The sequence below is a fragment of the Chaetodon trifascialis genome, chromosome 19 (assembly GCF_039877785.1).
Source record: "Chaetodon trifascialis isolate fChaTrf1 chromosome 19, fChaTrf1.hap1, whole genome shotgun sequence".
Classification (NCBI taxonomy): domain Eukaryota; kingdom Metazoa; phylum Chordata; class Actinopteri; order Chaetodontiformes; family Chaetodontidae; genus Chaetodon; species Chaetodon trifascialis.
Window position 1 is genome coordinate 6,522,225 of NC_092074.1, and position 26,496 is coordinate 6,548,720.

The 26,496-nt window shown below is 42.9% G+C and overlaps 1 protein-coding gene across 2 annotated transcripts; it reads right to left on the reverse strand.

Annotated features, from left to right (window-relative positions):
• Positions 1–1,152: 1,152 nt before the first annotated feature.
• On the reverse strand, positions 1,153–25,617 carry kif26bb (kinesin family member 26Bb). 2 transcript variants are annotated; one of them, XM_070988145.1, is made up of 15 exons: positions 25,356–25,617; positions 24,773–25,141; positions 21,830–22,306; positions 19,196–19,317; positions 18,916–19,087; positions 15,073–15,282; positions 14,629–14,722; positions 12,839–13,110; positions 11,600–11,777; positions 11,249–11,387; positions 10,919–11,078; positions 7,588–10,753; positions 5,685–5,840; positions 3,619–3,769; positions 1,153–2,846 (listed from the first exon to the last, which is right to left on the reverse strand). In XM_070988145.1, exons 1-15 carry the CDS (start codon positions 25,413–25,415, stop codon positions 2,792–2,794), a joined length of 5,781 nt encoding a protein of 1,926 aa, XP_070844246.1. In that variant the 5' UTR covers positions 25,416–25,617; the 3' UTR covers positions 1,153–2,791. The 2 variants fall into 2 exon arrangements, with proteins under 2 accessions (XP_070844246.1, XP_070844245.1); XM_070988144.1 differs by having other exon boundaries at positions 2,636–2,846; positions 5,671–5,840.
• Between the last annotated feature and the right edge of the window lie 879 nt (positions 25,618–26,496).

A 26,496-nucleotide genomic window follows, 5' to 3' on the forward strand; every position in this document is an offset into this window, starting at 1 on the left:
TCTGTCCTTCCACATTTTATTACTTGTGTATTTGTGATGCAGAGAAATTGCAATTAACTGGAAGAATGTACTAAATTAATTCATCAGCTTTATAAATCACTTAAACCACAGCTATGATTAGAAAATGAGATGCAGTTTGACAGCGTGGCACCGTGTAAAATGAATTTATTTTAACAAGCTTATATTGAACACACCCACAAGGCTTTTAGTTTCCTTTAGACTCAGACTGAAACCTTGTGAGGCAGAAATGGCACAGCCCTTGTTTTCCTACACATTTCTCTAAGATGGACCAATGAATACCACGATCATTTGCTTGTGTGAACCCAGATTGGAGCTATCCCCTCATCTCCATCCAAAAATAGGTGTCCGGTGTGTGTCTGTGTGGCACTCATCCCTCTTCCCTCTTCTCTAAGTCTAAACAGCATGAATGGAAGACTCCGGACTGTGGAATCTGAAAATGTGGCTAAACAATGAGGAAGTGGAGCAGAAAGAGAGGAAGGGCAAAGTCAGGGAAGGAAGCATGTGTGCTTGTGTGTGTGTGCTTGTGTGTGTGTGTGTGTGTGTGTGTGTGTGTGTGTGTGTGTGTGTGTGTGTGCTTGTGTGTGTGTGTGTGTGTGTGTGTGTGTGCTTGTGTGTGTGTGTGTGTGTGTGCTTGTGTGTGTGTGTGTGTGTGTGTGTGTGTGCTTGTGTGTGTGTGCGTGTGTGTGTGTGTGTGTGTGTGTGTGTGTGTGTGTGTGTGTGTGTGTGTGCTTGTGTGTGTGTGTGTGTGTGTGTGTGTGTGCTTGTGTGTGTGTGTGTGTGTGTGTGCTTGTGTGTGTGTGTGTGTGTGTGTGTGTGTGTGTTGGCGTTTTTTCTTTCTCTCCTGGAATGAGTCTGACTTTGTAATTGGGCTGCTTCAGGGCTCAGCTCTGCTTGCTCTCATTGCTTTTTTCACTGGCTGGACGGCATGAAAACGCATCCCGTTGTTGTCAGACTGTATTGGATCACAACATCTCCTGCATCTCTCTCTTTGTGCACACACACAGACACACACACACACACACACACACACACACACTGATCACTGCGTACAGCATGAGCAGGAACTGCATAACGACTTTAATGATTGTAACTCAAAGGATGCACGTTTTCCAATGTCTACACAGAAAATATCTGAGAGGGGTGGTCATTTATTCACAGTGAGGTACGACATGCTGATTAATACAATTCACAATACAGACATCCAGTGTGTGTGCATGTGTGTCATCCCTGCATGTTTAAATGCATTGATCCAGGTTGAAAACCTTGCATTGTACATTGATTACTGTGCGTCAGTCCATCCTCTTATTGTCTCAATGACTTCAGAGTCACGAAGCTTTTCAGACACACTGACGTTATGCCTTTAATGTAATTACTCCTCCATTACACTGAGAGTAGAATCCACATTTTTTATTCTCCTACCCATCATTTACTAATGTGATTTAGCAGCCAGTGTATTGATCACTGGCCACCCGTCTTCTGAACGCAGTAGAAAATCCACAGCTGTGTTTCTGTTAAAGCTCACCCTTCAGTCCTCAACCCGGCATCCTGTTAGTTATTGGAGTTATTTTTACATTAGAACAAGATTTGAAATACACAAATGTGTTATCTTCATTGTATTCAGCACCAATTTTTCTATACAAAATGGCATATTTCCTTTTTAACACTCTTCACATCAGTAGTTATTTCAACATGTTAGAAGCTATAAAAATCATCACAGTACAATGTGTGTGTGTGTGTGTGTGTGTGTGTGTGTGTGTGTGTGTGTGTGTGTGTGTGTGTGTGTGTGTGTGTGTGTGTGTGGTGAAATCTTATCTAAATAACAGCCAAGTGACTACTTCATAGTCTTGCTCCATCAGTCGTCTGTGAGCGAAAGATGCATGGTAAAAAGAGGTCAAATCTTCCAGAAGTTGTTTCAAAAGAGTGAAATCAGACCATGAACAAATGAGAGAAGTGATCGCTCAGCTACCCTGCACAAATGTTAAGTATCTATAGTAGTTATATCCAATATCAGGCGTACTGTCTATATGTGAGCCTTTCCACAGAACCAACAATGGGTTAGCACTTTTATGACCTTAAAGCACAAGTTTGATGATCTGAATGTTTCTTTGCTGGGAGAGGAAAGATTACAACGTGTCCCTTAGCTACTCCTAAATGTCTTGTTAGCATTAGATGCTGCAAGGAGCTGAACTGCTCGCTTTAAACATGCTGTACAATGCTCACTAAAAGCATAGATAAAAAAAAAATGTTTTAAATGTTCTTTAAAGGACAAATAGAGAACATGCATGCCTGTGGTGTGAGTGATGACTGAGTGATGACGGATAACTGAAAAAGAGCCCATTTAAGATTTAGCCCATTTAAATCCCAAAATGTGTCTGAAAGAATGGCTACACATTGCATTGTAACAAGTGTCAGCCGTTTGTAGGTGTCTGAGGAAGCTGTAGGACTGTAGCTCTGCCTCCGGCTCTGACCACTGAGCTCCATGTGAAGGCAGGAAAGATGTTCTGGTACAAGACTCCAACCTGTGGCGGCTGTTCAGTCAAAGGAGGTAATGTGGTAGCTGAGAATATAATGTGTGAGATAGATTACCCTCATTGAACCATGTTTCAGTCCTCACTAGAATCCAGCTCAGATTCCCTTCAAGGCTCTCTGCTCGGGTGCTTTTCGCCGTCGCTTTTTGTGCCGTCTCCTGATGGTGGCGTCGAAGCAGGTGACCATCATGACGTTGGCCTTGCAGAGGTTGAGCCTGTCCTCCAGCCGAGCCGTCACCACTTCAAGGGCCTCCAGATGCTCCAGGGAGTCCACCTCGAAGGTCTGCCACACGTCGACTGGAGAGGGACAGCGAGGCGACATGAAAGCAGTTCATGAGGTTAAGCAAGCTAACTCGTTTTCGCCCCATTTGATGGCCTGACCTTTGACCAGTGACAAATACTTCACAGGATGCTCAGATTACTTCATTTCATCAACTCACAACATGCATGCAGTTTTAACACAAACCCAGCCAATTATTGCCATTTCAAGACACTCCCATACTATGAGGCTTGTTTTTGTAAGGTTGGATTTTGAACTTTGCACAATGTACTTTGTGTGCAAAGTAAAAAAAAAAAAAAAAGAAATATAATGTGCTCTTATAGGAAATTACAAATAGTGCTAAGGGTACTACTAAAGGTGGTAATGAGGACCAGATGACTCTCCCTCTAATAGCAGGATGCTGCCCCCTGTTGAAATGCTGTCATACTGCAAGCTCATTATTTGATCCTTAACTGAAGGGACTAATCAATGAATCAATCAGTCAACAGACAAAAAAATAATTGCCAACTATTTTGATATTCTATTTGTCCTTTCAGTCATTTTTGGAATGTTGGTCAGAAAAATTACGTTATTTGATGCGTCCCTAGACCTTAAGAAAAGGGATATTATTTTTCCCTCCATTCTAGAGATAAAACTATTAATTAATTAACTGATTAAATAAAACAATAGTAATGATCATTAGGCTCTATTTGATAGTCTATAAGTCTATATTGATTAACTGTAATTCTCAAAAGCACAAAAGTCTTATTTGCATGTTTATTTCTTCAAAGAAGGAACCATTTGACTGACACTCTTGGTTCCACTTGGCGGGCTCCAGCATGAGGTTGTGTTTGGCCTGCTCCAGCTCTCTCCTCAGGTTGTTGTATTTGGCTCGGACCTGTGAGATCCTCTGCTGACGGTGCTCCAAAAACTTCAGCTTGGCACTGAAGCATGCTGGCCCCTGAAAACACAAACACACATTTCACTGCTATTATTTACAGTCATACAGAACATAATGGTTTATAAAAAAAGCTTGTAAACATTTAAAGCTTCACTTCTGCTGCTATTGATTTTATGAAAAAAATATCATGATGTTTTGGCTGCAACACAGCGTTTGGTTGAATCCTCCACACATGCACACACACACACACACACACACACACACACACATAGAGGCTGGATGAACAACAGGGCCTCCCCACTCTCTCTCTTTCCACACACACCACATCATAAACACCATGTTAGGGCAGGGAAGACACCTCCGGGGAGCGAGACGAGACAGGCCTGTAGGCTACTAAATAGAATTACTCTGTGATCATACTAACCTTATTACACATAAGGGGCGGTTTCAATGGTTGGTGCATGCACATTATAAAGGGAAACAGAAGAAAACCTGGAAATATGAAGCGATTCAATTCAAATTTTCCTCAACATGTGCTACTTCCTCTCCCTCTTCTTTCTTTTATCAGCAGCATATTCTGTTTGTTTCACCTCCAGTGTTCTTTGTCCCTTGCTGCCGCATTGACCCAATTTCCCCCCATGTGGTCATTAAAATTGTATCAAAGTTGCCGTGCCTGAGACTGGTGGAGGCGGGGAATAGCCTCATGAGGCCAGACCTCTCGTCATGGGGACATTACGTCACCACATGTGCCATATTTTCTGTTCAACTGTGAATGCAAGGTGGAATGGTCTCTTTAACCTTTGCTTGCTCAGGGTCAATTCACTGAGCGTGCTGGTTTTCATGCTGCTTCTGCTGTGATCTCACACATGAAAACTGGCTGCTGTCCACAACAGCTACAGTCTTTATTGGTGTATGCTGCAGTAGTTATGCCTCCCTCAAGGGCATTGTGCCATTCACTTCCCCACCCAGATTTCTCCCAAATGATCAAAACAGACTCTTGATCTCCTCCCGCTGCACAAGCTGTACTTATGGGGATTTTTTTTTTAAAGCAAAGCAATGCATTATCTCGTCTATTTACTGGCTGTGGAACACTTGACACAGCCATATAAGATGATGTTTTTAGCCATTCACATTTTGGTCGTCATAAATGATTTAAAGATGACATGAGCATTATTGATTAGTTTGTTTTTTATTCATTTAGCAGCACTGTTGCTAAGTAGGGTTGAATCTGAATCTTTTTGACTTCCTTGTCAAACCAAAATAGGTTTAGCTTAACGAAAATGAAAACTAAAATCTATTTTTTTTTTTTGGTAGCTTCATGCTCACAACCTGCAGCTACAACCTGAAAATGAAATGAGTAGCAGAAAATCTGAAATGTTGATTGATTGATGCGCTGAATTAAAAGGTGTCGTCTAGTAACTTTTACACCCAATTTTCGCAACTTTCAATAGACAATATGCTCCAAATGCTGGAGGCGCCCAACTATTAAGTTCATAAGCTAGTTTGACTAGCCTGCAAGCTGTCCCTGAAGGAGATCCCTATGCAGTCGAGTGAATCAGAATCTGCACAACCGTGACGAGTGCAGGTTAGCATGACCCACAGTCAACATGGCCACAATGATGAGAATAAAACCCAGGATGAAATATACCTTTGTGTACCAGCCAAATGTTTTATGTCAGTCTGTGACACTTATCAAGTGTTCAGCTCAGTGGCTGCTGAAGATGTTAAGTTATTTAAATGTTTTCTACATTGCTCTTTGCTAATGAAAAAGTGCACAAACAGATAAGGTATTTTGCTGCTGGAGTCCAAAATGGAACCAGCTATTCCACTGGGTGGAGGTTGGGTGGAGATACATTCTATCAATGCTGCTATCCCCGCTGGTTGCTAATAGAGGTTGATAAAGGTCATATTTTACATAATGCCTTTAAACCTCTTAAAAAAAATCAAAATAAACCCAGCACCTGTTTGCCAGCACCTGCTCTTTTCTGCATCCTCTGCACATTGTCGATCTCATAGACCTTGATCTCGTAGGCCTCCGGGATTCCCCGATCCACCCAACGAGACCGCAGACCGCTAGCTGAGCGTCTCAGGGACAGTGGTGTATCATGGGAAAGACGACGCTGGTGAGCACCTACAGCAGGGTGAGGCAGAAAGTACGGTGACATGCTGTGTCTCAACTTTCTCATCTCCTGCTTCTGAAGCTTTCTTGTACACATACACGATAAAACTGTTGAGTTAGTTCTAATTTATAAAGGCAACTACTACTACATTTAAGGTAGCACTGCATTTTAGTTTATTTTGATCTCGTTGATTTTAAGTTTAGTGTTAGTAGATTGTTCGTACTGACACAAAGACACTGCTTGCTGCCATTCCATTTAAAAACTTTATTTATACCAATACCAATTTAATCTCACAATTGATGTACAGTACATGGAATTAAAATTCAGAAACACAGACTAAGATTATGTTGTTTTGTTCTGAGCTCATATTTAAAAAATGAATAAGCCTGCACATGGTGCTCATGGATCTACAAGGTGGCTAATGCTGAGCCGCTACATTAGTATTGTCAGCTAACATTCTACACTAAAAGCATCACTCCTTTCTCTAAGTAAATTTCTATGATAAATGGTGGGCTGTGTCACTGCTCTTATGGGGGGCTGAGAAAGTTTGCCTGAGGGCAAATGCAGCTTGCCAGGGCACCCATATTATTCATAAAAGTCAAGACAGGAGACACAATTTCTGTAATTCCTTCTGAACTGACTCAGTTTGCCAGTACAGGAAAAGATAGTTTATGTTTTACATCACTGAAATCCCAAGACACTAACAATATGTTTAAACTCTAATGATATGGGTATACAGCGTCCCTCGAAATGTAGATGAGTTGATTATGTAAGAGATACTGAAGAACAAATTAAGTACAGACAAAATTTGATTGGTGGTAAATTATGTTTGGGGACTTAAAATGAATATGCTCATGAATGAGCTCAGGAGCTCATGCTATTAGAGATTCTCAGTGTGTATCGATCAGCAGCTCCTGATAGTATGCACACACAGCAATCTTTATAACTTACTGTATCAGCCAGCACTCTTCATTTTCTGTATGCGTGCTGCCATTAGTAAGTGCTGTCACTGGGTTCATGTATTAATAATGTGATCTCCTACACAATTAGACTTTTAATGCCAATAAGGAAACTAGGTCAGACAGCACTCTCCAGATGTGTGTCATCTCCAATTAATGTCCCATTAATATGTTGTCAGATTACAAACCAAAAAATATAGTGGTGCAACAATCATTCATAAAAAATGTGTTGTTTGTGTTTTGGGAATTGTCTGGATGTCTGGAGAAGAAATTATATGGCAGATTTATGGCATATTTATTTATGTCTGATAAACGTAACCTTTGAACATGATTTACTTCCATTGAAAAGTTTTACAGGAATGGATTGAAATTTCTGCAAGCTTTAACATATCCACTTCAATCTGACGATTTTACTATTGCATTTAATTGGACTGATGTAAAGGTGCCAGCACACCATCGGGACACAGCAGACAAAAACATCATATTGTGAAAGTCTATGCCCTTAGCCGCATTGCCAGGCAGCAATAATCAAAAGAATGACAAAGTAAACCATTGATGGTGGAAACAAGAGGATGTGTTAAGAGAAGGAAAATCTATGAATCAATCTAAAATGGTCATTGCAGGTTATCATTAAGATGCTCATCATGCATGCTAACTATAGACTTTCTTGAGACCACATTTAGAAAACTAACGCCTAACATCAACAACACACTTGGAACTTGGATTAGGTTGTGATCTTTCCAGAAGACAAAGTCATCCAGTTCAGTTCATAAAAGGCCCTTTTTTCCAGGTGTTTTACCTGTATTGCCTCTCCTCCGAGATGATCGGCTGCTGCGAGACACACTGAGGAGAGAGCCGCTTCTGTCACTGACAGAATCTCTGTTTGAGGTGCTGCTGCCCGTGGCTTCACTGTCCCTCACCATGCTGTCATAGCCACTGCTCACCATACTGTTCCTGTTAGAGAAATGCAGGGATGTTTTTCCCATAGCTGGTGGCAAATCTCCACTCAACACACTAGTGGTATCACTCGCGTGCCCGCTCATGTGATCAGGCATGCGGGGAGCAGTCACCCAGCTGTATGGTGAAGGAACTGTGGTCATTTGGTCCGGTCCTCCTGAGGTGGGGCTGGAGGCCCTTTCCTTAAGGAGGTCTGAGATCCGGCCATTAACAAACCCCTGGATGGCAGATTTTGTGGATGAGCATGTGGAGCTCTGGCTTGGAGTTCGATTGATGGAGTGAAAAGACCGTGGAGGGGAAGAGGAGAGAAAGGAGGATGTCCGCTCAAAGCTAACGGTTTTACCGTCGGGGGAAAGACTGGCGCTACGGTTGATGGACTGCTTCAGGGCTTTGTGGGGTAGACTGAGGTTCTTGATGCTGGGGGCAGACAGTCGGCGGACTTTGGGGCTAGCCATCTTAAGTTTCCCCACAGCAGAGAGCTTGGAATGGGTATGCCTAGCAGAATGAGTTACAGGGTCTTCAGAGGCAAAGAAGTGATGACTCTGGTCAATACGAGGATTTTTCCTGGGGCTCCTGCTTGCCCTTGGTAAGGTACAGTCTCCCTCATCATGTCTGCTGTAACCTTCCTTACAAGCCCCTTCAATACTTCCCTTGGAGCTCGCCTTAGAGCTCACAGAGGTGTTACTACTCTCTCTATCCAGAGTTGGGTGGTCCCTTGGGGTCCTACCAAGGGAATTAGTCCTGGTAGCCAGCTGCTCCAGTTTGGCACTGAAAAGCTTGCTGCTGTTCTCAATGGGTGACTTCAACTTCCCACTCATATTATTCATTCTTAGACTTGAGGTCTCAAACAAAGATTCAACACCTTTTCTGGGAGCACTACTAGTATGCTGTTTGTACTCTATTCCATATTTCTGAGGAGAGGAGACATGGTGGCTGTGGTTCGCTGTAGAGTGCTGTCTGCCCTGCCTCCTCTCCAGAGTTACCCCTGGGCTACATGGGGTGGATGATGTCACCCCCCTTGGGTCTCTGTGGTTGTCTGCCATGTAGCCGCCATGGTAGCTGTCCTGGTGGTTGGCATTTTGCCAGCCTCTAGGCAAACTACCTGTTTTCAAGAAAGCAGGGACGGTTTCTTGGCAACTAGGTGAAACACCAATTCTCTTAGGGGCATTCCCAACACGTCTGGAAGAGATTTCTCCCCCTTCTGAATTCCTTGGAGTGTTAGTGGAATAAACATGCTCCCTGTCTCTAGGGTGGCTCTTGTCTGTATTTCTTGGTCTCTTTCCACACATTTTGTTTCTTGCAGTTTCATCAAAGAAAGCTGAATCTTCCAAAGTCATTGGTGCACAAGATGTTTGGCTAAAAGGTGAGTCACATACTTTGTCAGACTTTTTGGCACGTGTCTCTGAAGCAAAAGCCCCACTCCTCTTCTCAAGGGACTTCCTATCTTCTGGACATTTGACATTACTCCCTCTGAGCTCAGACTGTGACTTGACTGTAAAAGTGTCAAGGGGATTTTCTTTTTCTTTTGCACCATCCAACTCACAATCCATACCTGTATTAATCAGCATGGGATTTATAAATGAAGGTAAGAACCTCTTTTCCCTCCTGAACTGACACTGGGGCTTTTCAGTGTTGGCCTCTGTAGCTGCAGATTGAACTACAGAGCTTTTGTTTGTATTAGAAGAACCTGAAGCTACAGATTCTTCACTGACATTGCTGATTATCCTGATTGGTTGAGAGCTGGCAGAGCCCTGAACACATGCCTGTGATTGGGCAGCGTCTCTGATACAAATAATGTTTCCACCTGTCCTCCCGCTATTCAGTTCTCCACTGATGGTCACCTCCTCCACCATGGAGAAGACAAGTTCATCTTGACCTTTTAGGTCTAGTGGCTGTTGAACAGTCACTGTGATAGTGGCCTTCATTTCCTTAATGTCCACTGTAGGGCGTCTAGGTAAGACATCTCCAAGTATAACACTGGCAGCCCCGGAGTGTGAAGATGAGCAGGAAGAGGAAGGGGATATGGGAGAGCTCTTGCCAACTGGTGAGGTCCTTTTGTCTGGTTTGAACCAAAAAGCAGCTTCAGATCTCTCATGCTTACCTGTTGGCTGATGTGCAGGGGAACTTGTGATGGCCATGCTCTGAGCATCCACACCAAAGTCCTGAGAAGAGAGCTTATTATCTGATTTAAGAGTTCCATTTTTGGGCAGCTCAGAGCGACAGGTCTTGTTAAGACTGAGAGTTTGATTCAGCAGTTCCTCGCTGGAACTGGTTGCACTGCACTCCTCACAATCATACAAACCCGAATCCTCTCTCTGAAAACTGTCTCCAGGGAAGGAACCATCTGTTTGGTTCTCTCCAACAGATGTCTGACTGCAGCCTAACCCCTGATTCAACGTCTGTGGTATTTCTGATGATTCAGTGTCTGTCTGTTCCCCTGTTTCTTTCTCAGGTTGTGTTTTAGTTGTGACATTATTAACAGAAGGCCCTTTTGAAGAAGATTTGAGCAAATCCATTGTCGTCTCACTTCCATCAATACAGCCCAAGCGCTCTTGAAGTTCAGCAAATGTGTCACATTTAAGACAGTCCCTTCCTGTCTCCTTCATGTCTGCCTTCAGCACTTCAATATTCCCTTGAATAGTGTCCTCATTCTTCTTGTCTCCATGCAGCTGAGGAATTCTCAGAAGCTCTTGGAGCAGAGCAGTAAACTCCGGGTCATCCATGTCAGCCTTGTTAGGATGCAAAGAAGGTATGATTGGCACAAATTCAGGCTGTGCCAGTCTTGAGGTTGTTCTGGACTGGACCAAACCATCCGAGTCTAGCTGGATGACCGTGTCACAGGACTGGTCACTACTGGAGCGCTCATCCAGTTCACCACGCAAACGGAAACAAGGGACGTCAACATCTACCTCATCGGTGGAGTGAAATGCCCGCAGGGACAAAGACTGAGGCCCTCTCTCATAATCTTTTGTCAAGCTCCTCCCAGATGGAGAACATGAGGTGGACTGCTGTTGAATGAAGATAAATTGTGGCATTAGTTCTGAACAGGACTATCTAAAACATAAATCAACAAATAAATCATTGATGTCCTTTGGAAACAATCACAGGGCACCAGTGCTATGATGCCATTAAAAGGTGGTTGGTAGAAAGACATTAAAGGGTATGTACAGTACCTTTGTCCTCTTCTGTGTCCTGCGGATGCGAGAAACCAGCTGGATGGTGGATAAGGTCTCTTGAAGGTGTGCCAGTGAATCAGCAACCTCAGTGATCACTGTGGTATGGCAATTAACATGGCCCAAGGACTCTCGAAGGAGCATAGTCAACTTGCTGCCCCTGCACAGAGATAGAGCAAATGTGCAGACATTAACTGAAGTGATTTTTTAGCCAGGATAAAATGGGTTTACAGGCAAAATTCAGACTATTTTTTGGAAAGTTATAAGACCAACAGTAAGAATCAAAATGTTTTCACCATAATTTTAAATTTTTTAGAATTACATTCTTACTTGTTGGGGATGTTTTTATGTCCACTTAGCAGAGACAAGACAACAGGGCCCAGTTCAGAATATGGAGGTTTATTTTTACTCATACCCCTGATACCACTACACACATCTATCATGGTCAACTTAGTGGGGCCACGGGAACCTACGGATAGAGAACAGAGAGCAGAGGAAATTGTAAATGCAAAAAACTTAGCATGTTTCTAAATATGCAAATAAAGGACACAAGAATTATAAAATGTACTGTATATTAAATTGCATTAAATCAGCAGTGAATTTAGGGTTAGCTGTAGAAAATAATTCATGGGGAAACACCCACTGCACAACTGCCCTGGTAATTGAATAATTCATTACAACCTTTGCCAATGGTGCTGCTTTCTGTGCGAGGGGGCTGGACATGGAGAGTGAAGAACATTATGGAGGTGTGGGACAGGTATGTAACAAAGTCACTGTGCCGACGTGCTGCAATGGCTGCGTCCAGGAGGGAAGCCGCCCGCTCAGCAGTGGGGGCCTTCACTCGGTTGTGGTTACGTAGCTGCAGGGAGGGGAGAAGAGAGCCATAAAATATGATGTGGAGAGACTCTGCACCTTAAGTACTTCAATGAAAACCATCTGCCATTTGATTTTCAGTCCACATGTATCCCACTACTGTTTATCACTGCGTGTTTTTAGATTCAGATGTGGATGCCAGATTATTAAAATAACAAATGTAGAGAATTATTTAGCCTTGTCAGCGGTTTGCACTTTCAGAGAGAATTCTAGTGTTTACTGTCATATTATTTGTCAACAGGTAGCTTTAATTTTCCTTGTATTCAATGTAGAAACTGAGAGAAATGTACTGTGAGGTGCTGGCTTAGAATTGGCAAACAGCAGTGCGAGGGAGGAGAAAGCCACATAATCAAATTGCAATCAGATGTAATCTTTTATGCAATCTAATAGGTTTCATTCCCTACCAGTATAATCTCCTCACATACAGTGTCGATCATCATCCAAATTGACAATCTACATAAACATTAACATTAATCCTACAACATCTAGGGAACAATGCCTATAATCTAACTTGGATCCCAAACAATAAATGTGGAACACTATCTGTAATATCACTGGCACCTCCCACTGAAAATAAATTCATTTGCTTTGTGAACAATGAAAAAGGAGTTTCTCCCGGATTATGGGTTCATTTTCTGGTTCTCAGTCATTAAAACAACTGTAAAATAACATTTATTTGAATGTGAATTCTCAAATTGAGTCTTTGATGCATTGCTAGAGAAGCGGAGCCAAGAAATTGCCACTTGTCAGCAGCAAAAGATATCGCCTTGGCTCTCTGGTTTCCAGATTTGGAACAGTTTTATATGTTTCCCAAGATTAATTAGACTGTACATAATCATATTATTAACAGTCACTCTAATTTCTCGTCATTTTATTTGGTTTTAACGCTGATCATCTTCTTTAAAGGAATACACCAACAGATTTAGATCAGTGAACCCATGTGTGCACTTGGACAGAGAAGCAGGCAGACTGGGAGAGACAGCAGAGTTAGCAGTTTATTTAACAAGCCCCTTTTTCCTAAAAAAAAAAAAACACTTTTCATTTTACCTGAATCCCATAGATGGGGTCCTCTTGGAGTCTAATATGGGCTTTTGGGCTGTCCTGTACACTGCCTACGGAGGGGACAACTTCCCCCAGCAGATCCCTCAGTGTGTCCTCCTCTCCGCAGCAGAGCTCTATAGCAGACACTGAGACAGTCAGATCGGTCCAGGTCTTCTCCCTCCGCCGCTCGATGGCACTGTATAGCCAGGAGATGGCACAGGGAATCAGCCCGAGCTTCTGGATGCTCTCACCACTCCCCACCATGCTGGACCAGGATCCTGAGGTAGACAACAGAGCACACGAATGTATGCATGCTACACACACAAAAACATCATGTTAGCCTTTAAACACATGGGCACCCCATCAGCACATACAATACACACTTTGAGAAGCTGCTAGTGCACTAGCTTACACAAAACACAAGGCGCAATACATCCATCCATCCATCCATCCATCTATTTTCTATACCGACTATCCCTTTTCGGGGCAACGGGGGGGCTGGAGCCTATCCCAGCTGTCAACGGGCGAGAGGCGGGGTACACCCTAAACCGGTCGCCAGCCGATCGCAGGGCAACACACACAGACAAACAACCATTCACACAATGAGCATGTTTTTGGTCTGTGGGAGGAAGCCGGAGTACCCGGAGAGAACCCACGCATGAAGAACATGCAAACTTCACACACAGAAGGGCCTTGTGACCCGGGGATCGAACCCGGGGATCGAACTGCCGACCTTCTTGCTGTAAGGCACGCGCACTACCTGCTGCACCACCGGCACGATACATAAACTCCCAAACAGGCACAAATAAAGATGGAGCAACACACCCACAAACACTTTCAGATTTTCTTATGGACCGGAGCCAAATGCTATCTTCAAATGCACTTTTGCCCCACATTAGTTTTGAGTTATGTGCCTGTTTTATCCTCTGTTGTCTTCTCCAAACTCTAATTGAATGAGGACAGGAGAATTGGTTTACTCCAATTAAAGGCCAAGCTGCCCGCCGTTATTCAGAGAGAATAGTTCACTATGGAGGAGATTGATATGCCCTGGCTGTGGGCCACATGTAGTTTGTATCGGCCGGCTAATTCAATCAGATTTACGGAGAATGGCGTCATGTGAAAAAGCAGCTCCAAGGAGACCCTGTCCTTCCCCTGTGTGTGTGTGTGTGTGTGTGTGTGTGTGTGTGTGTGTGTGTGTGTGTGTGCGCGCGCGCGTGCATGCACACACACGACAAATCTATTAAACCTCTTCACCAACCCTAAGTGCAGGGTTCCATCTCTCTAATAGCAATGTATTACAGTCCATTTTGTTTACAGTCCCCTCTGAGCTCAGTGCTTCAGCAAAATAAAATAAAATATGTGTGTCTTTTTGTGCAGTATGCTGACGTGTCTGTCAGGGAGTGGGACGCTTTTAAAAAAGCATGTGTTGTATAATTGATGAAGAGGCTTTTATTCACAAAGTAACAGGTGAAAGATGAATGACTGAGAAGGAAAGAGTTGAAATGACAACACTTTTCAGTCACTGCTGTGGAAAAAAAACCAAGACACAGAAATACAAATAGAACAGGAGTGGAAGCAAAAGAACAAGGAGGAAATGTGTATTCGGACTGAGGGGACAGAGAGAGAAAAAAGCGACGGTGGTTTAAGTGAAAGAGAAAGAATGAATGATAGCAGGAATGGGACAGAGCAGCAGGAGGAGGAGGGAGGGGGTGGATGGCCCCTGAGCACAGATAAAAGCGTCCCACTCTCATCTTAAGATTTTAACCCATGGCCTCTCACAGTGACCGATTACTCACCCACATCACTACATCCCAAACCAAGAACACATCCATCGCTGCCGCTGAGCACACAGCGGATGACATCAGCCAAGACGCCTGCACACACCTCAGCCTGGTCAGAGAGAACAAAGGACAGCAAGCATCTTATGATTCATCTGAAAAAGTACATCCAATGAAACAAGGGGAGGGATGCATGCTGATTCTGGAGATTCCCTTGGGCTCTGAGACTGTAAGGAGAGCTTGGAGGACATTGAATATAATTGATGGACTGTATAATTGTGGTGGCTATTCAGGCCCTATCAGTTTTCAGGTCATCAGACAGAGAGAGCAAACCAACCGTGCTGTGTCGTGTGCAGAGGGGAAAATATGCATGAAACACTTGAGAATCTGTCAATTAAAACAACTCTACCAAGACAGATCAGTGTTTAGGAAGCACAGATAGAAACAGAAGAAGAACCCAACCTGGCTTGACTCTTGAGGGTAGGCAGCATCAACGTTAAAGGTCTTCAAAAGTTTTCTGCCATCCCCGTCGAATGTCATCGTCGTGTGGGGTTTGCTTTTGCTGATTGGTTCTATTATGGTGACTCTTTTCTTGGACGGGTCAATGCGGAGAACAGGTGGTTGGCCTTGGCCCTCTGACAGTGTTGGGCTCACCCTCAGCACGACTTTGACCTGTGCACAAAGGAGATGGAAGCGTGTTGAAAATGAGTGTGTTGAAAACCCACTGAAATGTTTGATACAGAATCATAAGGTAAACACACTGCAGCAGCATGGCTATAGGGATGGCAATGTCAGTCTGTCTGTCTGTTCTACCACTGGTCCAGTATGAAATGAGAATGAAACTATCAGATGGATTGCCATGAAATTTGGCAGTCCAGCACAGTTTCATGGCTGTAATATCTTTGGTGGACCCTTAGTTTTTTATTTAGCACCATTATCAGGTTAAAAAAAAAGAAAGTACAGCCTGACAGAGCTGCTAGCATGTAGACACTTAGTCTTGTTTAAATGTCTGTTCTCAAAGCTGTTAGCACCACAAACAAACTTCCAATCATCCAAACAGACGGACATCTCAGAACGTGAACAATTAAAACCAATAGACAATAGAGGTATGGTAGAAAATCTGCTTTTGTAATTTGGGTGAACCAACTCTTTAATGCTATAAGGCATTGTGCTCATTATAAACGCAGCCATGTAAGAAAAATAGGCTGACACTGTCCGGTCTAACTAGGCCAATACTGTCCTGCTACTATCTTACAACTACAATAAAGTTAACTTGCTGGTAGCTACAGGCTGAGAGATTCTGCCATTTACAAGGGTTAAGTTAGCATTATTTCACTTACCTTGGTGTGTATATTGCATGCTTATATGCAGGTTAAACCTTTTTAATAACTTTGAGACACCTTGAGAAGACAATAGCATTATTTGCATGCATGGAGTGTGTATGTGCTCTGCTTTGACAGTGATTTCAGAAGAAGCCTCTGAATGGCAGATATGTAAATTTTACTTCTGAGACTAAACTCCAGCAGTAAACAGAAACAGCAACAGTTTCAAAACAGTACGGTTCAAAGCTTTAGACATCAGTCCTTGCATCGTGGAATCTGAGAACACTGTATAGAGTGAGAAAACTCACTCACTCAATGACTGTATGCATGCCACGAAATCTTCAGATAATTTGCGTAAAGCTGCCTGTTATTTTGCCACTTGCAGCACATTTTTTACTTATATTTATGCATTGCTTTTGAAAAGTGGATTCAGAATTTATGTTTACCATACAAGTTGATTTTTTTTTTTTTTTTTTTTTGACTCAGGAGCCTGACATCAAATGTAGCTGTGAGAGAGGGAAGTAATAGTCAGACGTTATCTCTGAGCCCCTGCTGCTTAGCCATGGGAGGCTAAGATGCTATTTTATGCAACGTGGGTTGCAAGAAACCTCGGCTAGAAAAGGGAAACCTAGGCAGAACAAAGCAGTAGATGTCAAAAAGGATTAGGTTTGAGCAGTGCGATGGTGAGCTAAAGATGGTCTACTTTGCTGTTGTTGCAAATGTTTCCAACTGACATCACTTCAGTGAGGCAAATGTGTGCCCTTTAACACATTTGGCAATCTGCTCTTTTGCTTCAAATCTGATTTATATACATACAAAAAAGAGCAGCACGTTGTTAAATGTCAAAAAAAAACATGTTTTCTTTAGGCTGCAGCAGACATCCGTTGATCCAGTCAGTGCAGAAACCATACATGCACTTACAGTCGCATGGCTATGCATACCTCCTGCCATATTTCCACGTCAAGACATTAATTCCTTAATGCAGTTCTCTGCAGGAAGCCTTAGGATTTAGAGGCTTTAAGGTCTTAAATTAAGTTAGACTCTGACTCTGACAGCATTTAACAGCGCTCGTAGGTCTTAGTCTGCAGGAAGACAAGTCGACATTTACCTCACAAAAGACAGTGAGCGCTATTAAGGTTTCTAAGCCAATGATAATGAAATTATTCTCAATCAAGATTCAGGTCTTCATGATTGCAAGTAGCCCTGTTCGCCATGACACCCAGTTGAATGTGGATTTCTTGCATTACACCATGATGACATCATTGACAATGTGAACACCTGAAAGCCATATTCCATCTGCCACGCAAGTTCCCAGTGACAGTGAGGGATTTGTTTGCTCAGCCCTCCTCATAATTTTAAAACCTTATGCAAGAAGTGGCTCCCTAACCCTATTGAACATGTGTCAAACTCTATTTATGAGGGTTAAATTATTCAAGAGACCCATTTACAATGGGAGAAAATGCTCCTCTGCTCTCACACACATATATAATCTGGCACGCAGAGGCACACAGAGCTGAGTGCTCGGGCAGGTGTGGCTGGCGGCGGCGTCTATTTGAGCCGCTATCTGTAACTCTAGACTAAACCCAAGAGTCCATCTATCTGAGACAAGGGGAGGGCAGCCAGCCATATTGATCTCCCCAGTTTCTCCCAAAGGAGGTGAGCGGAGGAGAGGGGAGGAACAAGATGGAGACATTAGCACCACATTACAGTGTATCATAAAGAAGGGGTGATACAGGATCTCCTCCAAACAGTCTGTGATCTCTTTACTCTGCAACAAGGGTGCTAAAAACACTTCCAAGGTGGTGGTTGGCAGGGATGGTAGTGTATACTTTGAAAGTGTGTATAAATGTATTTATTTAATATACAAAGTGGCCCATGTAACACAGGGTCCTCTCTAAGTGAATACCATTGTCATAGAAATTTTGTGTATTTTCTATTTGAATAAATATTAGCATATTGAATGTGTGTGTGTACTTACGAGAATACAGTAGCTAAGGCATGTCGTCTGTACAGTCTATCTCTAAATGCACATGATAGAGGACATGAGGTTGGGTGCCTCTTCCATTACTGAGCATGTGGTGTATTTCTTATGTCTTGTAACTGTCCTGCTCTGATGGTTTGTTGAACTTTGAGCCCAAGCTGCACTGATCCTCATGAGCAACCTTCAAGAGAGCAGCTAACGGCTGAAAGCTCCTGCTTGTATTGTGATCAGAGGTGGAGCATAAATGAATAAAGTGTGTTTCTGAACATAACGATGTGATAATAAATCATTGTTTATTGTTGAGCTCAAACCAAAAACTACTGAAGTTTGATGTTTGATAAATATGCTTATCTGCTTTTTTGCCAAATAGAGGACAAGATCAACGCCACTCTCATGTCTGTGTGCTACATATGAAGCTAGAGACAGACAGACAAGCTAACCTCAATCGGTCCAAAGTTCAAATACAAATCAACCTACTAACACTAATAAAGAAACACATCATATTTAATTTGGTCAATCCATATACAAACAGTGTAAAACTCACAAATTATGGTTCTGCACTGCATTACATGCTGCCTTCCCTTATGCTAAGATAAGGTAAAGCATACAAGAATGAGAGCGGTAACGACCTTTTCATCTGTCCTTAAACTGCTGTGAGGATTTCATAATTTCCTCTAAATTTACATTCTGTATGAATGTTGATGTTTGCAAATTAATTATTACAACCAAAGCTTAAGTATTGCAATATTGACTAGTAATATGTTCACTATAATATTGATCTGTAATCGCACTGCCCCACTTTGACCAATTAATACAACATTATGAGTGCTTACATTTAGTTCTATAATTAATCACTCATCCAGTATTCATTAAAATCAGGGTGACCGCATAGAACTGTTGGAATTATTACCAAATTGCACCCAAACCAAATGTGGTTCACTGAAAAACCCAAAAATCTGCATCTACTGTAAATCTAGTGGAATTTGAAGCCCTGTTGTCTACCTTGCCAACACTGGGCGAGTCTTTGGTTCTAGTGGCAGCTTGGAGCAGGCAGGAGGGGACGGGCGGTGGGCTTTTCTGGATCAGCTCCCTGAAGCAGGTGGAGAGATGAGTGGGTGCTGGATCAGAAGCCTGGCCCTTTTTCCTCGATGTCAGATTGAGCTTCTCTGCTGCCCTATGGAGAAGAACGGATGTGGCGAGTCATACCACTGAATCTCATGGTGTAACCAGTACAGAAATGCTACATATAAAACTTAAATGCTGTTTTAAGGGCTATATTTACCTGGCTAAAAGGGACATAGCAGCAGTGTTGGCGATGGTCACCACTCTGGATATGTGAGGGATCTTTGAGCTCGTCTGTACAATCCCGGCATCACCACGGCCCAGTGCAGCATCATCTGCAGCCTGCGAGGAGATGAAGCTCATTATAAAAATCCAAATCTATAATTGCACTCCTGCACCCACTCCAAAAGGGGCTATTGTGACAGGAATTACTCTGGGGACAAGTGAGGGGTGTGTCTGGCTAAGTAGGGCATCTAGGCTGAGAGCACAGTGGGTTAAACTTACGCCGTTAGTTATATTATGAGTCCGGCTGGCTGCATGTGGAGTGTGAGGAACCGTTAGTGACTGCCTTAGTGACTGCCGTCTAAGTTTAAACCATGACTCAGAGTTGAAGAGGTGCAGTAAATACACGGTCACTGCTTCAGACACACACACACACACACACACACACCCTCGGTCAAGCATCTCCAACACTTACACAGCTGTAGCTCCAGGTTGTGTGTTTTGCATTCATTCATATCTGTGCTGTGTGAACGCAACACGACCTATTCAGCATTCAGATGCTCAACATGCAGCGACCGAGCCTCGCCGCAGGCCACTCAGCCAGCGTCTTTGTCTTACAGTGCTCTCATGCCGCTCTCTGGCTCCACGTTTCATCAGTGTCATCAGTGCCTTTTTTAGGGCAAGATAACAACGTCAGCTCAGTTTTTTCTTTTAATAACGTCCAACCATAAACTGCCAATTAGTGCCATAGGGGGCTGCAGTAGATGATGGTTTGGAAAGAGACTGGGAGGAGACTGAAAACAGGGCTAAGTTAATATATGTAGTCAAAGGTAACATGGATGACGTGTAGATACTCCCCCACCCCTCCTCTTGTCCTCTTCTTGACTCATTTCTTCTGTCATAACCTGTTTTATCTCCACTTTCTCTTTACCTCTGCTCTGATTTCTCTCTGGATGTGCTTTCATATAGTCTGTTATTATCTCTTGTTTTCTCCTCGCCTCTCCCGCCCTCCACTCCATCTCTTTAAATTGTCATTTCTCTCCCTCTTTTCTCCTGCCTCCCATCTCAAACACTCAATTTCCCTTTCTCTTCCTCTGCGATCCATTTTTCCTCCGCTTCCTTTTTGTCTCCTCTCTCCTCACTCCTCCACGCTCACTCCTCTCATATTATTTCACCTCAGACACATAAACCTGTATTGATCTGCTCTCACACTGGACCCGCTCGGCTAATTTCTCATACAGTCTTGCAAAGCCCAGGACAGCTTCATCTGAGTAAGATGTTTCATTGTTATTGTTAAATTTGATTAGACAAGTCGATTAAGAGTAATGGGTTAATTACAATGTTGCTCTCAAGACTATATCAGCAAAATTGACCACTTGCTGCACCCCGCCCCTGTCAGTAAGCCTGTCGTTCTGTTCTCGCAGGCCACATAATGATAACGGTGGCGGCTTTATTTGAAATACTTAGTCATTTTTTAAACAATGGGTCCTTGACAGAAATGGACAAAAGCCATGCTCTCATTCCAAGCAGGCCACCGTAGATTTTGCTGGCTGCCCTTAGCATATTTTATCAGCTAGCTAGTTAAGCTTACGCTAGCTCTGTGACTTTGATGACAAGGCAATCTTTGCTCGGCTTAATGGCTTAATTTCAAACTCGTTGAGTCAATTTAAAACAAGAATCCTGTTAAATGGTCTTAGATAAGCACATGATGGCTAAATACATGATATAATGCTAAAATAATGAGGCTCAAGTTGATTAGAAATAAAGAAAATGTGCTGTTCGTCTATTACAATGTAGAGCTCGTTAGTCTATGGTGGGTTTTTTTACGTTACGAGAGAAAAAACTTCCAAAATGAGGACTAACATTAACAAATGTGTTTTGGCGAAAGTAATGTTATTGGCGATAAAAGGTTTGTCTAGAGATGTTGGAGGGTAAACTTCCCTAAATCCAATCAAGAGCGGGACGAAGCTGCTAACATTAGCCTAAACCTGGTAGCATCCAGGACCGGCTCCCAGTCAGTGGATGTGCTATCATGAACGGAGCTTACTGCACGATATTGTAGTGTAACATACTACAGGTTGCTAAGATATAAATGGACAACTACTTTTCCAGGGAGGATTCGACCAGGTCACAATATCTACAAGTAGCATGCCAAAGCAAAGACTTTTATATTTACCTTTTGTTCGTATCGATCGCAAGTAAAAACCAGCAACATCGTACAAAACATCTAAACACTCTCTCTCACCTTGTACCGCTTTATGACCTTTTTCATTTGAGACTCGGGGGAGGGTTGGCTCAATCTGGTGTAGCTTCCATCACAGTAATGCATATTTCACCATTCGCCCTGTTAAATATGACCATCCCCCTATTGATCACAAGTGCTTTTTGACTGGATGGCTTTTATGACAGGGGTAAATCATGACCCAATTCCATTCCATTAGTAAAGTACTTTTAAACAACGTCCTCAGCCATGGGATCTAAATAGGCTGTGATTAGGCACTATGAATCACTGCTTTGCTGGCACGTGCACCCGTAAAGATGTACTTTACCCATATAGCTCATTAAAATGGGAATGCACACCAGGGGATGTGTTATGTGTGATTTAGTGGTAGGAGGAGGCTTTTAGGGGTACCTGATGGTGAGGGTGGATGCTGACGCCATCGGTGCTGGACACAGATTTAGAAGCAACCAGCTGCTGCTGTTCCTCTACCCAGCGGTCCATATCGGGGTTGGGGAGCTTGGGCCCCCTCCGCCTGAGGGTTTGAGGGGTCCTCTGAGGCGTCCTCGGGCTTCTTGGGCTGTGAGGACTGTGGCTGCGACTACAAGGTTGATGGACAGCCATGGCAGCTTCCCTCGGAGCTCTGTCTCCATGCTTTGTCCCACTTTGTCCCAGCAGTGAACCGGTGCTAAAGCTGGGTTCAAAGGGAGGCTTAGCTAATGACTGACCCCTGCTCAGAGCCAAGTGGACTGCCTCCTGTTTGAGCTGGTTCAAGTTTACACCACAAGCTCCACACTCGCCCTGCTCCCTCTCTCTGTCCCTGGACTCATTGATGGACCGACTATGGACGCGAAGGTTGTCATGAAGAAACGCAGACAGGTCACTAGAGTCCTGCAAAATTACAAAGAAATTGCAGAAATAATTTTACATTTACCAGTTGCAAAATAGCTTGTCAGTTAGGTGTTTGAAGTGGGTACTACTATTTCAGCTCTATTTTCCCAAAAGAGACTGAGCTAATAAGATCACAGATTCAAAACAAGCTTCTCATGGAGACATAAAAACAAAGCTAATTTACTTTCTGGCTTGAGTACATGAATGATCACTGAGCATATGAAAATTGAGTCGTGGGAAGGCACTGAAAGCAATTTTAGCACTTAGCGAAGTAATCATGGAGTCAGCAGTATTGATTAATACCATCCCTGTCATTTTAAAAAGTGCAGTAAGCAACAACAAAAAAAACTTACTGCACCTTTGCTATAAAATTAAAGTGTCATGAATCTCTGCTGTTAACCACCAATTCATAAAGAACACGTTAGCATGCAGCAATGGTTACAGGAGCTATTTATTTTCATGTTCCCTGCTGAGGAATAGAATAAAACATTGCTCCCTGGCTGCAATACAGGTGGTAAAGTACTGCTGTAAAATGATGCAAACAATGGAGCAAGGCTTTGTTTTCTGTGAATGAGTGCAGGGCCTTCAGTCTTATCATTTTGCACAGTCATGTCAGGATAATTTAATGAGACTGTGTCATTTTAATAGACAATTGTTATCTAGATGGAGGCTAATAATCAAATTCAATTTACAAAATTCTGACAACGTGACATTTGAAAACATTTAAATCCCAATCATGTGAAAGGTTTTTTGGCATCCGTGTTCCCAGCATCAACCCAGGCTGTCAAATCTAACAAAATGAAAATCAAACCATCATTCTGGTTTTCATCCAGACAAGGACACTCTTGTCTCACATCCTGTTTGCCCTTGACACCTACCAACATCCAACACACTCCCTCCCTCCTCCTTCCCATCCGTCCCACCCATCCTGCAAGCTGCCAGGACTTTGCCAGTGACCCATATTCCCCCAGAGGAGTATCATAGGAGCTCTCAATAGTTATATAAAACAAAATCATTAAAAACTCCAAAACTGCTGAAACATCATGGACTAAATTTATGTTCTCCATAATAGCACGTCCTGGTTTTCTTCATGCTCCATAAAAATTGGCCAAATAAACCAATTCTACCACTTAAGATTACAGTTCCAGGTTTGTATGGCTTGCATTTGTCAAGCTGAAATGATGACAGATACATAAAAGAAGAAACGTCCTGTAGTAGTCAGACTCTCCATCTTAGCAAGATTGCAAGCCTGTCTCAAAAGATGACACTGCAGAGCCGTGGTGCTTTTGAGAAATCATGCTCGGATCAATAAACTTGCAAGGAGCTTGCTGGCTTATCAGATTTCTTCTGACCATGTCTGTAGCCACAAGATACCATCTCCCTCCTGCTCTCACCGTGTACTGCTCTGGCCTGTGGTCTCTCTCTAAAAACCTGATGCTCGCTGTGCCCCATCCCACTTAAGAGGACAAAAATAAATAGTCTTCCCTCAGTGGAGAGGGCTGTGGAGATGACACATGGATGTCAGAGATGAAATATTCATGCCCATTTGAAACCGCTCGCGCAGGAATGGCACGAGTTTACTTTGTCGATGGGAGTGTTTGATGGATGTTAGTGGTGACAAATGAGCAGATGGATGGTGTGCGGACCTCTCAGAGGCAGCACTGTAAAGACCCACACACATTAAAACACATAAATATACAGCACTTGCACAAACAGTCAGAAAATGTGTTTAAAGCGGCAGTTTTATGAACAAAGTCTGCATGTGTGTGTGAATATATCATTTTTCCCCCTCAGTTAATCAGTTAGTGCCTTAATCTGCAAAATGAAAAGAAAACAATTGTGCATTACCATTTCCCAGAGCCCAGGCTGACATATTCATATTGCTTGACTTGTCTGACCAAAAATCAAGATTTTAAGATTTCCAGTTTACTATCAAAATAGACTAAAAAAACAATAGATGTACACATTTCAGGATGCTGAAATCAGTCAGTTTAATTATTTAGCTTTTTTCTAAGTATTTAGCTGCTTAATGGATTGAAAATGCTGCTGATTAATCCCCTAAATTATCTTGTATTCTTACTCTGTCACAGCTCATATTCATGGAAAATATGGGTGGATGTGGATAACTATGCAACCTTATTAATCTGACTATTTTGGTTTATTAAATCAAACCTTACATCTGAGTTTTCCATCAGTGTCTTGCATAAAAAATATGCAGTGCTACCATTATATATTTTTATTATGTGGCTGTCTAAATATTAGGGGGGAAATGCTGAGAAATGCTGAGATGTGTTTACTTGAATCAGCCTATATTTTTGTCTCAACATTTGACTCCAAACACCACTTTAACCTTATTTTTTTCCTCATTTAGTTTACAGTCATCCTAAAGGGGATCAGCCTGATCTAAAGTGCATTTATGTCCCAGCATCCTCTGACCAGCCGCATCACAGCGCGCTGCTTACTGACCTTGGAGGAGAAGTGATGGTGAACAGCCAGGCTGAGCGCTTGTTTCTTGAGAGCAACAAGGGTCGCTGAGCACTTCTCACAGCACGCAACTTTCCTGTCAGACCTCCCAAAGCCGGGATTCACCGACATGGTGCTTCTACATATGGTCCCACTAGCAGAGGACAGAGTGCTTCTGATGCGGTCTCCCACGGTCCCAGGAAGGGACCTGTATGACGGGACGGCGTCTGCTCTCTGGCACATATTCCGGAGTGGGCTGCCTCTGGTCCCACCGGCACCCTCAGGAGCGGGGCGCTCCTTGGGCTGGCAGTCCTTCCCGACTACACTTGCAGAAAAGCGGACGGGCTCACAGTGATGCTGCGCTTCTGCGCTCTGAGAAACAAACCGTTAGAAGAAGGATGGATGTGGGCTTTGGCAGTGGGAAATTAGATGTCAATCGACGTGGACAACTGCAACCACACCCAAATGTTTTTTTCTTTCTTTCTTGCAGTGCAACAATATCGTTCTTGTATGAAAGTGTATAAAGATAAAGCAGCGTTTTACAAATGTGAGTCAGTTGTGTTCATGGTGAATAAATCTGACTTACCCAGTGTGTTCCTCCGACCGACGCAGGAAATCTCTCTCTTCTTCCAGTCAGAGATGACATGACAACTTGTTAATATTTAAAAAGATATCCGAACAAAGGCGGGGTGCACTTTTATTGAATTTTGCAAAAGCTCCGTGGACAGAAAGCGAAAATATTTCACTCATGGTAGACTTAAATGAAAAAATATAGAAACTAAGAGGCTGGCGACACTGGCTCAATGCTGGAGATGTCAGTGGCACAGAGGAGAAGGAGTGAGCGCACTGGAGAACACTTCATGATTTCACTTGGCTATTTATTATATCCTCCTCAGGGAGGCAGTAAGGAGCCTGTTCAGGCAAACAGAGCGAAAGGAACAGGCTGCTGCACAGTTTGTTCATGTTATCCACTTGGCATTTCTTTCCTTTTCAGAGCATAATTCCTAAATAATCTCTTAACATAACAGCCCTTCATATGGAATGGTACTGTGTACCTTCTTGCATCAGAAAAATCACATAAGGCCGGCTGCATGGAGACACACAGTCACTGGAACGCTGCTATATTCCTGCAAGAGCAGTTGGTACATGTAACATTATGATATCATATCTGCAGTAGTGTGCCTTCTGAAGATCTTATTGTCAAGTAGCACTAGATGTTGCCTTTTTAGTAATAGTATTTAAGTAAAAGAAGAAAACTGAAATATAACTAGTGTAAGCTTTTTTTTGTTTGCAATTTCCTCTTGCAGGACAAATAAAGGTATATTGAATAAAAAAACAGCTTTGAACCATGGGGAACAAGAGAATATCAGACATGCAGTAAATGTGCATGCAGTTCTAGAATTGGGCAGAGACTGTATGAAAATTAGTTTAAAGGGTTTCTACTGCAAATTAGAACTGCACTTTCAGAATGTTGGGGGACTCACAAGAGACAGATTAAAAACAGGATGGTCAGAATGGATGCAGCAGAGGCAGAGATAACCTGATTTTCAGTCCCCAGTATGGGTCAAGCTCAATAAAAGCAGGACCCTCCATTTCTGTGTGTGATGACATCATCAGGGTTTGTTCCTCCCACACTGCTCCAGAGCAACACAATGCATTTCACTGTTTTCACAAGATGAGTGGTAGGCCTCAGCAAACTAAATGTCATGGGTTTGTAGCGGCCATCA